We start from the raw sequence: 13,867 nt of genomic DNA on the forward strand, positions 1-13,867 counted from the left end.
CCCAACCCTTCGGATTTGCGCTGATTTTTGTGTGAATGTCTTATTGAATTTTACTAAAATTGAAGAATGCAGTTCAAATACTGCTACAACAAAATATAATTTGTTATAAGGGTGGGAAACTTAAAGCACCTCATGATCCGATTGGAATTCAAGGGCTAAAATGCGCCTATAAAATGATTATCAATGCATTTTGATGAATCCAAATAAATTTTTTTCCCCCTCACTGTATCACCACTTGCTCTTTTGCTCTTTATTAATTCAATAGCGCTCAGCTGTCCTCTCCAAAACTCAAGAGGTAGCCTTGCTTAGATTGTAAACACGATGCACATGATTACGAATGTTAAGTTCCACCATCCAGTTCATTCAGCCCAGTGTTGTTCCTTACGGCTTTAGTTCAGCTGTGAGGGACAATTGGCCCGTTTATTTTTAATTTTTTTTACTGTTCCAGGAGATCATAATGTCAAGAATTGGGTTTTAAATTTCTGATTATTAGTTTCTCTGCATCAAGACATAACCTTTTTAAGTAACAATGGCGATGTATCTTAGAATAACATTATAGATAGATTTCATTCTTTTTTATTTTACACAACACTTTCTCTTTCACATTTTAGGCTATTGATGATAAAATTGAAGAATGGAGAGCCACAGCTTCAAGTTACCGCCAAAAAATACATTATATTTTTTACTGTGTCATAACCAAAGTGATCATTTAACGGGTAATTTAAAAAAGTGAATGTTAGAGTGTGTCAAATAATAAGTTGAGTTTTTTACATTCCCCATGGAACCATATTTGCAGGTTTTGTGGTAGGCCGGAAAAAAAAGGCGTGACAAATCCATTTATGTTTTATCCTGCATCAAGATTGTCAAACTAAGCAAAGGTGAATAAATATACTTTGATGCCCAACAACTAATTTTGACCTCAGATTTGTTTTTTTTATTTCAGTGTTTTTCTATTCCAGTGTTATTGAATACCCCAAAGAGGGGGTAACACTCTTGGTTTCTATAAGCTGTAGATACACAGGCTCTGCTTATATCTACTTTTATTTGCATTATTTCCCAAGATGTAACTAACTTCCAAAGAGTTGACCATCCTCCAAATGCACTAATTTAAGGCTAAATTGAAAGTCAAAAAGCCATGTGAGTTACTCCAAGCATGTGATTTTTATGAACATTGGTGACAACGCCATTTGGTGTCTGGCTCACGAATGGTGTGTAGCAGTGTGTATGCTGCTGGTCAGGTTTCACTGCTACATGTCCTCACTGCATCCCAACTATGTAGACAGGCAATGCGTAATGATCGGGCACACCATCAATTCCTCTGTCACAACATGCTTCAAAGTTACGACTGAGCCCTTGCAACCATGTAAGACACAGGTGATCTCTCCACACCGTTGGATCTGGTTTACAGGAACTACAGAGAAATGATGTTAATGCAAAGAGTTGCTTACACTTGTCATAGAAGACTGATTGAGGCGTTATTATGAATTCCAATACATTTCTTGCCAAGACATGCCCTGCGTAGCATTCAAGCACTTGGATTGTCTAGGCTTCCATGCTTGCGCGTTCAGGTCCTATTTTCTGACCAATGGGGCTATCCTGAGCAGGCATTTGATCAGCGCAGTTTGTGTCTAGCTGTTCCAGCTATTTCAACTGCCCAGCAGAATCCAGTGTAAAAATCTGTTATTATTGGCGTTGTGTCCTCTTCCATCTATATACATTGAATGCAGTAGATCTGTAGTAAAAGGGTTTTTTAACCAGGTTTGTCTCCTATCTGTAACTGCATGACGAGAAAGCTTTGTTTCCAACTGGACTCAGTGTTAAATGACTCTGCAGTCTAAAAGTAATTGGGCCAGTGGCGTGAAACAAAGTGTTGGTCAGATTGTTGAACACAGTCTGAAAACCCCAACCCATGCCTTTCCAATGTCGGAGTTAGGGTAGCTGTGCCAAACAATTTTTGTAACTTTAAAAAATTGACAATCTAACATTCATACCCACTTCTCGAGGCAATTGGCCAGCTGTGCAGATGTGATATAGTCGGCAGGATTTAAATTCTTCAGTCCCTTTTCGTATGAGCATACAAGTGAAACACTAATAATGCTGTTGAGGAATAACGGCAAGTGTGTGCGCTGCCGTCCTCATTTTTATTTTTTTAACACAACTTTTGTGTGTATACCCTCTCTCTGTCAGGTTTTTTAACTCATTAGTGCATCTATTTTAAACAGCTGCACACACTTTTGCCTTTGGACATGGTTGGTCTACTGTATACTTCGTAGTATAGACCCGCCACTTTGTACCTGGCCTTAAATCTCGTCTCGTATGATGACGAGACGTGTGTAACTCGAACATCTCACATTTACCAACAAAACTTCCAGCAAAAGACCGTGCGAAACATTTCAGACTGTCCTGCCAACCTGTCTACATTTCAACAGGCTGCTGTTTCAATCCTGTTGGCTCTTTGCAGTCGGCTGCTGCTCTGTTCCCCCCGCAACTGATACACACACACACACACACACACAAACACACACGGTGGATGCAGGAAAAAATGGAGATGAGACGTACACAATGAGCTAAATTGATGACAGCTTCGCTCGTTTTTGTAAGTGCGATGATAAGTTAAAGTCCAAGTACCTTATTAGGCCAGGATAGGAAATGAACTAACAATGTAAAGATCAACAATTATAATAATAACAATAATCATAAAAAAGTATCCTTTATTAGTCCCACAAGGGGAAATTATAATTTACACTCTGCTATTATTACACACATGCCTGAATTACACACACTTTCCCAGTACCTATACATGCACTAATGGAGAGATTTCAGAGTGAGGGGGCTGCCCGAGAAGCTGGGGGTTCCAAACATATGTTCATATTTAATTAATTCAATAAATTATTATTTTTTGTCTTAAATCCACCAGACATTTTCATATTATACCAACACTTGCAGCCTCCTGAGCCTATTTGGTAAGGTACTAGACAAACTCAAACCAAAGTGATTTTATTCTCCCCAAAATAAGAACTAAACTAAACAAACAAAAAAGACACTACAACTTTTATAAAAAACGCCTAAATGAGTTCCCATTTATGCATTAATTCCTGCTCTGGAAAATTAAATTTTCTAAAGCTTTGCAAAGTGTGGCATGCTAAATTTACTAAACTCCAAGAAAACATTAAAACAGTCAGAGGAGAAATACAGCTGGTTCCTATATTTGCAGTTGGATAGGGTGGCGTACACTGCAGCCCTCGTCTCCCTTCCTTTCTAGCCTCTCCATATCTTTCCCATTCACTTTTTCTACTGTCTCAGCCTCTCTGCCACCCCCCTCCATAGGTTCTTTGAAAGTATTTTCCTGGTAAGGCGCAGGGAGAGTGAGTGGAGGCCTCTCCTTTCTGAGAACCAGCCCCGCTAACATGGTTTATAGCTGCCCAGAGACAGTATCAGACATGTATGTGAATCAGGGAGGGAGACTGCCAAAAGGAGGGAGGACGAAAGAGAAGGGGGAGAGAGGAAGGGAGTGAGAGAGGGAGCACGAAGGGAGGAGTTTGCAAAAATGCCAAGCAGCCAGCAGGCAGTTAAAGTGAGGCCAGGGAGAGGAGAGAAAAGGAGGGAACAAGAAAAAAAACTCTCTCTGGGTTTGTTGAATTATGCTGCAAGTTGAGAAACGTTTTGCCATTCCTAGGGAACGAAACAGATTTTTACTTACATTTTGTATCAAAAATTGCAGTTATCTATCACTCCAAGTTGCATTGATGCCATATGTGCACCACAAAGCTAGATAAGTGTTAGTTTACCAGCCAAAATCAATTCTAACAAACTCATTTTCACTGTAGAAACAATACTGTTAATACTATATTTAAAGCATGGCCTGTTTCATTGCTGAAACAACACTAAAAGAAAATAAACAGCTATAATAAATTGTGATGTGGATTTCATTTTTTAGGCACTCAACAATGCACTTCTTTGGGTTACCAACAATACACCCGGACAATGTAAAAAAAACAAAAAAAACATCAAAAGGACAAACATACACACAGACAGAAAGACAGACAGACAGACAGACAGACAGACACAAAAACACTTGTGTGTAGGTGAGTGCTGCATCAGTAGAACAAGGTCCCTTATCTTGCAGTCCATCTTAGACAAATATTCAAACTAATTTGATGTATTGGCCAACCCAGTATCTTCTTACTATGCAATTTTAGAAAGAAGAAAAGCTGAGCCATTTGCATTTTTGGCCAACAAGAAATCTGCACTTTGCATTTTGCTGGAAAACATTGCAACATTTACATGCACTAGAGTAGACGGGTTGTTGTCGACATTCTGCAGTAACCGGATTTCTTGAATGGAAATGAGAAACCTGGTTTCCTTAATCTGTGTAAGGAATTAAGAAAATAAACAGCTAACAGATACATTTCTGCTAAAAAAAAAAACTTTCTTTTGGCAATCTGTACACTTAACTGGGTTCTTTCTATAGAGAGTTTTACATGCATACATTTGCAGGACAAAGATTTTAGACTGAGGCAGTTTTGATGTAGCAGCAGTGTGGGGTAAAGAAAGTTATTATCTAGACGTTCCAATTGTTAAAAAATGATATAAAAAAATGCTTTCACAGTAGAAACAAACTGAACCATGGTTCAATTTGAAAGCAAAACTACTTTATGTCATCGGACCTAGGTTCGGCTGTTTGGTACAGACTGTGGTGAAGAAGAACTTCACATGGGTAATTTTGGTTTGGATCAAAATAAAAAGCCTGAAAGTTTGGACCAAACGAGGTAAATGTGAAATAAAAATGTTTGAATAAGAGACTAATAATAAGAGATGAGAATAATAAGGAATTTAGCTCATTTTGGAATTCTTCTTCTTCTTCCTCATCCTTAAAGGAATCTGCATTTGGCTCTAAAGAAACATCGATAGTTAAACTTGAGATAGACTTGAGTAATATACCTGACCTTTGTTTTAAATGCAATACGTTTTGTGTTGATAGCATTTACTGGTGCTGGTATTTAATTTGTCTATATTTTTAACTGAGCAAAATTCTTTTGATAACTGTTTGTTACGAACAAAACCCTAGGAGATAGGTTTTGCACATTTCATGATTGTGCTAAAAAGATTCTTTGCGGAAATGTCAGGTGATTCAGGTTGATTCAAGAAACGCGTAAACGTAACGTTTTCAAATGTGCGATGTGTAATGTGGGAGTTATAGGTCTATTCTTGATTATAGCGCCACCTAGTGGTCCACATACATAACTTTGGGTATGTGAGGTCTATGACGCATTGTGCAGCTATCCTGATTAATCCAAACATGGTTCCAATAGACCACGCCCACTTTAAAGATGCATACACTATTGTAGGCGTGGCTTCAGGAGTGGCCTAGATCAGTGATTCCCGAAGTGGGGGTCGGGACCCACAGGGGGGTTGCGAGCCATGGAGGGGGGGGTCGCAAGTAGATTTCCAGAAATAAAATTAAAATTTAAAAACGATTAGAAATAGCATATGTTAGCCATAATTTTTAACACAAGATAAAACTAGTGGCTACATTTTAAATAAAACCAAGCAAATAAATAAAAAGGGAACAGCTCTTTTGATTTGAAACAAGGCCAAATCATCTGGCATCCGAGCTGGAGGACGCATTGGTTGAACTGTCAAGCGACCGAACCTTGAAGACAGCGTGTAATTCTAAGACGCCGGCTGAGTTTTGGATTTCAGTTGAGAGGGAATATCCACAGCTATCCAGGGCGGCTTTGGATGTGCTGATGCCTTTTGGCACTACCTACTTTTGGGAAAAGACTTTCTCGGCACTGATGTACCTTAAAAATAAATACAGATTGATTGAATGTGGAGGATGATCTCAGAGTAGCGGTCTCCAATATTAAACCAAGATTGGCACCTGCTGTGCTCCAAACATTTTGCACATCCATCTCATTAGGTAATTACTGTAGAATAATGTTATGGCTGTTGTCTTATTTTGTGTTGTCAATATGCTCGTGTTTGGATACGCCTATAGTGTGTGCGCGGTTGCGCGCAATGTTTATATATGCTTATAGTGTGGGGGGTTGCAAGTCACTTGCACCGTAATTTTGGGGGTCGTGGGCTGAAAGTTTTGGGAACCCCTGGCCTAGATGACACCAGCCAAATTTTGTCCAAAACTGATGAGGTGTTCGTGAGAAATAAACTTTTGGTATTTCGTCCCCAAAAAAATCTGAAGACCAATCCTGAAAATGGCACAGCCCCACCATCCACGGTTAAGGCTGTAGCGACACATTTACAAACGGAAAAATAATATTAAATGTGATCACAATAGGGTTCACAGCACCCCCGGTACTGGGATCTGCGTTTCCTTGCATACGCGTGATCCCAACCCCCTTGGGCTTGGACCCCTAATTAATGCAAAATTGCTTGTGGTCAGTTTTCTGCAAAATACAGCTATACGTTAAAGAATGGACGTTGGGATTAAACCTGTACTTTGGTCAACTTCCCAGACGCTGGTTCTGTCCCTCGATACCAAATGTTAGAATCCCTAGGAATTTTAAATGGGCCACACTAACAATAGCTCTATTCACACAACGTCCAGGGCCTGGGTTCTTTCAGGGGAAGGAAGATGATATTTGTAAAATTTGGCTTGACCATTTCTAATCTACAATTCACTTTTGCTGCTAAGCCAAGGTGCCCTTCCTTCAGACAGTACCCTGCCACCCACCCCCCTCTCAGGGTTTCATTTGGTTCTTCTGCCCCTGTCTCTCCATATCACAGACACAAACGCCTGCTGCCCAACTGGTTTGTTTCACTGTCCATCAAATAATGTGGATATTGTTGTCCTCCTCACCTGCCTCTACTGGAGAAAGTTAAGGCCTGTGCTTAATCACTAATACATCCCCTTTACTCTCAGTTTTTATTATATTATTGGCATGGAGATCTTCCATATGATATCTTAACCTGATACATTTCTGCTGCAGCTATGATAAAAGCTGGATGACACAAAAAATTAAAATATCACAATATTTTTGACCCAGGACTTTTCAGAAAAACAGAAAAAACAGAAAGAGAAAGTTGAATTTAAAATAATGGATTTGAATGAGGCTTAGTGTACTGTGTTGTACAAGATGAATAACCGTTTAGCTAAACCAGAGGTAATTCAGAGTTCACAGCCTACGTGCTCAGAGTGGTGCATTGGCCATAAAAAACACATATGGGAATTACAGAGAATACAGTTTTACAGGGGAGGAATGTGTTCTTGTATATGAAGAATTATATAAAAACTTGTATTAATCTTTTGGCCCTTTGCCACTTTTCCTCTGGATTCCCATACAAGGAAGCAATAAATCGACCAGCTGAAGCCAAAAGCAAGGGAGTGTTAATGAGGAGAAAATTTTGGAAATCTTGTGTGGAAGAATGTTGGTAACAAATCAAAGTTTTTACTCAAAATTAAGCTTTCTAAGGTCAAGTTTATGTTTAAGTTGGACGCTGTCGCAGCGGAAAGCAGGCGCTTACCATTATGAATAAATATGACGTGCCTTTTTTCCCAAACTCACAGCACTAAAGTGAGGTGTGAAAGAACAGAGCACCTATCTCTGGGTAAAACATGTGATTGCATTCACTGAAATGTTTATTAACGCTCAATTTGCATAAAACATAAAAGACACCTATTAAAACATTTCTTTTTCAAACTGTCAGTAAATAAGTTTAACACGTGAATGACAACAAATGCACTCAAATATTTAATATCTCTAATTGCACAGTTGACAACAGTACTTGCAGCCCCTCCAGCCTGTGGATCTTTTAGCCATAGTTGAGTAGAGGGTCAATAACAAGTCACACTAAAGGACAGTCAAGCATTTTTGTGAAGATAATCCCAGATGCAGTTTGGATGCCAAAGACACATGTTACTGTTGAATGTAAAGGGGCCACACAGACGGACAAACTCAATGCCAACCTGTACATGAGAGTCCAGTAAGTAGATGGATTAGCCCTTTATTATACAGCAGAGAGTTTGGTTAGCTGTGTTTCCAAAGAGGTGAGGCTTATGACGTGTTTTAAGTATAGATTAAAGGGTCAGCTCAAGGTCACTGCCAAATGTGAGAGCCCTATCAAAACTCCCAGGGTGGTTGACCAGCAACACACCAACTGCACCAACTAACGGCCAATAGCTGTTTTTAAACCTGTGTTGATGGTCTGGTCCTGTATTCAATACTGTGTCAAAAACACAAGTGTAATTGTTTTGATTTAAATTAATAACGTAGTAAAAAAAAAGAATAAAGACAGATCCAGAAATATTCATAAAAACACAAAACGTGGTATGAATTAGCTTTCTGCATACCAAGAGTTTACTAACAAAATAAAACTGAACATGTTGGAATAATATATGATGTACTTAAGTTTTGAAATGTGCAGAATTTGTTTTGAAGAAAAATAAAAGACCTGCATACAGAAAAAGGTTTCTTTGAAAAACTTCACAATAAGAGCTCCAGAGCTTTATAATTTAGATACACCACAGTGTAGTAACAAAAAGGCTCTGTTTTTAATGCACATGCTGAGAAATCAACTAACTTTTTGTCCTCTCAGACAAATATAACTCCAACTTTATGTATGGTATTGCAACACTATATTTTAAGGTCCCCTTCAATTTTTTTATTATATTGCTCTACAAGCGTAATATATTATGTAATATATTACTATAATGGTAGTTACGTACAGCTACGCTGCTGAGAAAAACCATGTGACAGAGCATCATATATACAAGAAGGCTCTTACCTTGAGACAACTCAGGTCTTGGAGCAGCAGGGAGAGGCCGCTGGGATCTGGGTTGACTTGATGAGAGCGCCATCTTTACAGGGCCCACATACTCAACAAACGTCCCTGGGAAGTCGCCTCTCTGTTTGGTGCGCTCGTTGTACCCGAGGAGCCAGCCCAGACGCTCAGGTTGCTCCACGCAGCCCTCCTGGTAGTTCTCCATCGACAGCAGAGAGGCCTTGCTGACTGTCAGAAGGTCCCCAGGCTGCAGCTCCAGGTCCTCATCCTGGTCCTTGGTAAATGCGTAGAGCGCAAGGTATTGAAAACCTTCCATCGCCATTTTGTTAGGGAGGCAAAAATCAAAATGGCCACTGAATAGAGGATTAGATGGTGCAGCCCGAATCCCACTGCAACAACAGAGGTTTGCCTATACAGAAATCCTCCTCAGTAACCAAAAAGGCTGTTGAGTCACTAAACTCTGGTGTTGGTGCTGGTACGGTGGCTTAGGGGGTCGGGGGGGATGAGGGGAGGAGGGGGAGTCACCCAAAGCTCAGAAGCATTTTCTAAAGTCGATAAGGTAGTGTTCTGCGGCTGCGATGTCTGCAGAGGCAGCGGTCTCAGACCTGACCGGTGTTGGTGAACTGGTGCACTTTCCTTAGCTTGATACCCCGGTTGAGCCAGATGATGGAGCAGAGGGAGAGCGTTGGCAACATGCTCTTTCAAGCAGCGAAAACCTGCTGACTGTGGCTATTGGAGCAGCCTGGTAGAAGATTTTGCAAGTCGAGGGCCCTGCGTCGTTGGCTCTCCACGGTCAAATCAAGTTGTCTGATTGGCAAAAGAATGTGGGAAGGTCTTTAATCCTCTTCGGGTTCTCTCAGGCTACCACATGTTCTGGACAAGGATTATGACCAACCTGCAGGACATGAAACACCCAAGAAATTGAGAAAAGGCACAAATGTATATATTTAAAAAAAATTATAAATATATAAAATGTTTCAAAACATAACAAAACCAAAAACTAGAGTCACGAAAAATACAAATGTATTGCTAATACATCGTCGTTTGTATTTGATTAATACAATAAGTGAAGCGGCACATATCTATGTGAAACAGAGCTTAAAGCGATGAATGAAAATGGCGAACTGCGGCAGCTCCATGCACTTGTGCATTCTTCAGTTAGGACAGAGAGATCGGATAATGCTGCTGCGTCATGACCAACAGCAGACTGGGTCCCTGGACAGCCTCCATTCCCTCCAATCTACATTCACACATTTACAGCCTGAACTGATGCATCACAGTTTCCACAGGAACGAGAAGTTTCACTGTGAAATAAATGTCCCTCCAATTTACACAACATGTGAAATAGCGGTATCCAAAGAAATTCATGCAAAATGGCAAAGAAAATGTTTTCGCAATATGAGCATGCAAAGAAAACTAACCTGCATTACGACCATAAGGCAACCAGAATTTTCTGAAACATGCAGACTCCTTTGCAACAGTTCCCTCTCCGTAGGAGAGAAAAAAGGCAGCTCTGTGTTACCTCAGAAATATTTCCGGCTTCATTCTGTCAAAATAGCTAAATCATACTTTACCAAGTCTATTCAGGATGAGAATACCGAAATGCACAGTCAAAGCCTGGCACAATATCAGGAAATACCACTAAACCACTAAAAGCAAATGTTTTCAAGCATAATATCACACTACTTTTAACCAATTGTATCTATAAACAGCAAAACGGTCATTCATTGACCCATAACAAATATTCTTTGATAAAGATTATTGCAACTATAAGTGGGTAATTATCACCGTGTAACTAACAGCAACACAACAGTTTCAAAAGGCGCAATTTAATCATTATGAAAAGGTTCTTGTTAACCAAATTAATCAAATGTATTAGACGTACAATTAAAAAAATCCTAATTTAGGAGGCTGGGCACACTAGATTATTATATCCAGAGCAAAATATGGACAAATAATATATCTTTTTTGGCAATTTAAGATTTGAGTGGGGCAATAACGTAAAAATGCATAAAAGTTAAAATTTAAAATGGCAACTATGCTGAGAGACGAGAACGGGGAACGAGGAAGAGAGATTAGGGTTTCCAGATTAAGTACATCTGTGGACCAACCAAGGAAAATGGTCCTGCTAACTCTCTAGATGGGATGAAAGGATGTCAGTGAGGAGATGGAGAAGGTAGAGAGGGATGGTGAAAGAGACAGGAAGGTGGATGGAGGTTCGGGGCTTGCATGGCAGGAGTAAGAAAGTACTTGGGGCAATTTCCCGAAACATCCATGTCCAAATAATCACAGGCCTGGTTCGCGAGGCCCAATGTTGTGCAATATTTCAGTAACGTTACTAAATGGACAATGTTTTGACTGATGCATTGCAGACACCTAAATAAAATTAAGTGAGAACATAACAGAATCCACCTAAACCTCCGGTTTGCATCTTTGTAAGAGAAAGTGCATGCTGCCAAACCTTAGTCTAGATTTTCCTCTCTACCCACGACATTTTGAAAGCGTATCTACATTCACTGCAGACAATCGTGAGTACCAATATAATCTTTTTTATAAAAGGTTTAAGAGTTATCGTGACAACAGGATGCAGCAGAGTGCAACACTCACCCCACTTTTGGTTGAGAGAGAAGCAGGACAGGCTCAGCGAGACTCTCGGTCCAACATCCTTTGAGCCGAGAAGCAAGAGGTGCCAGGCTAAGCACGTGGCACTGGCATACCCAACCACAGCCCGCAATCCTCACACCACCATAACCCCCCCCCCTTAAACCCACCCTCCCTCTTCTCTCCACCTGCTCTCCAATCCCCCCCCCCCAAACACACACAGAGTCCTGCCTCCAACTGGCAACCCACCCCCCCCAATCCTCAGCCAGCGAAAAAGTCCAGACGTTTTTCCAGTTGCCATGTTTGATTTGTTTGCAGTCAGAGCACTGCTGCAGAAAAGAGGCAAAAACAAAATTTAGACGAAGTAAAAGAAAAAGCAGTGTGCAGGGAACTCTCTCATTCAGAAATCCTTTTTTATTATTTAGTTCCATCGCAGAAAAAGTCGTACGAGGTGAGAGAAGTGTCATCTCTGTTACAGTCCTGGTCTGATACTATTGAAAGAGCTCACAGTTCAGGGCAGCAGCAGCAGCTGGCAAGCTCAGCGTCACTGGATCCATCCTTTTTAAGACTTTTTATTCAGTCAAAGCAGAGAGCAACAGAAAGCAGTGAAAAAAACAGAGTGAGACTGAGAGACGAAGCACTTTGCTATCAGCGAGTCCAAATGGCTGAGGGAGACCACAGGAAAATAATTAATGAATAGGCAGCAAGTAACTCACTGTTGCTAGAGAGAGGGAAAGCTAATCCTGCACTCTGATTGGCTGCAGCTCTGGCCATGTGCTCCCCAGTCACTAGAGAAGCCGGGCAAATCAAGGAAACGTTCTAATATTAGAAAATGTATCTAGGCAGTGATAAAACATCTGACCCAAACAACCCTACCTTTTCCCACACACTCAACTTTTTCCATCTTTGCAACCATCATGACTACTTATCTGTGATGGAATTATGCTTTAAATCTAATGAAACGGACACAGGAGGACGATGATGAAAACATAACATGGAAAAACTGAAGGCTGTGTGTGATTGGAGATAATTTAATGAGTCATGTTGAAGTCGTGCAATGAGATGAAAGGAGATGATGTTTGTTTTGCTAAATTAACAGGATTATAAATGTGATGACTATATGCACTAAAAGAAGAAAAATATATTCTGCCCTTTATATATACAGTATATACTTCCACAGTCACAGTAAGTCATTCTTTTGATTTGATATTTGTTATTAATTTTACAGACATTTTGTGTAACTGTGGGAGAAAGCGAGACCTAGATTGAACTTAAAATGGCATCTAGATTTTCCTGTGCTGTCTGCAGACATCAAAGGACTCTTGATGTGTTTAGTCAGCCAGTGGAGCTCTGACCTGTTCATTATACACCAGTATGCATCATGTAAAATGGCAAATAGGCTATTCAGAGCATCATTAACACAGTCCAGTCAGACACGAGCTGTTGACATAGCTTGAAGACCAACAAACCATCTTTGCTTATGTGTTTATTCAATGTTGATTTTATTATGGTTTTACTACCCTTGCTTTTTTGTGATAGATATTGATTTAAACTAAAATATTACTTTACTGCTGGTCTCTTAATATTAACATGAAAACTATTAGGTATTGAGTTATTCATTTATACAATTACCGGCACTAAGAATTGAAAGAAATTAGTTGATAAACTTATTTTTTGATTGGTGAAAAAAAGAAAAAGAGTAAGAAATTATTGATTCATTGTTTATTTTGATATTCCAAGCACAAATGTCAAACATTGAGGAGTCCGGCTTTTCTCTGTTTTATAATAAATATATTTGGGTTTTGGACTGTTGGTCAGACAGAACATAAAATAAATTAGACATTTCTCTATATTTTCCAATGTTGTATAAGCTTAGTCTGGATCAATGAAAGTACATATTCAGGATAAATCCCGCTAAAACTGGCAAGCTTTGAAGAAAATTTGCATCGTGCAACAAGGCAGGCCTGCTTCCTCTTTTCTGCAACGATTGTAAAGCTTTACAAATAATGTGTACAGCATTTCCTCTCTCACTGGGACGTTTTGGGACCGGTTGGTGGGATTGTTGTGGACAAAATACACACTGGTGAGAGTACCTGAGGTTTAACCATGTGTCCAGCTCATTTAAATATCACCTGTAACTTTACTGTGTGAACAGATAACTTCATTTAGTATTGTATGTTTGATTTTAATTAACTTGGAAAGTAAAGGTTTGTTGCAGCCCTACACTATATACATAATGTACACTACATATTAGAAGTGAGATATGGATAAAATCTTTTGACACATTGTATGTGATTTTATAATGAGATATTGAAAGAACAGTACATCATGTTATTGTGGATTAATTAACTTGTCAGTTATCTGTGATGGATAAACTTTATGCGCAGTTTCATTCCTCAAGTTTTGTGTCATTTTTGTACCGGCTTCCCGTATATATACACTCACAGGCCACTTTATTAGGTACCCCATGCTAGTAACGGGTTGGACCCCCCTTTGCCTTCAGAACTGCCTCAATTCTTCGTGG

At 39.7% G+C, this 13,867-nt stretch overlaps 1 protein-coding gene across 4 annotated transcripts in view; it reads right to left on the reverse strand.

The window, feature by feature from the left end:
- pik3r2 (phosphoinositide-3-kinase, regulatory subunit 2 (beta)) overlaps nt 1-13,867 on the reverse strand; it is a 39,096-nt gene that overhangs the window by 21,766 nt on the left and 3,463 nt on the right. For 2 of the 4 annotated variants that reach the window (XR_004658650.1, XM_034886811.1), the window contains exon 2: nt 8,746-9,637. The exons of 1 other annotated variant lie outside the window; for it this stretch is intronic. Coding sequence is in view for 2 of the 3 variants with exons in the window: in XM_034886811.1 (XP_034742702.1) it covers nt 8,746-9,064 (319 nt within the window). In the remaining variant the exon portion in view is untranslated. Of the gene's footprint in view, nt 1-8,745; nt 9,638-11,349; nt 11,501-13,867 lie in introns of those variants that run through there. One more of the 4 variants, XM_034886813.1, reaches the window with a different exon arrangement.

This window comes from Etheostoma cragini, chromosome 12 (genome assembly GCF_013103735.1).
Source record: "Etheostoma cragini isolate CJK2018 chromosome 12, CSU_Ecrag_1.0, whole genome shotgun sequence".
NCBI lineage: Eukaryota > Metazoa > Chordata > Actinopteri > Perciformes > Percidae > Etheostoma > Etheostoma cragini.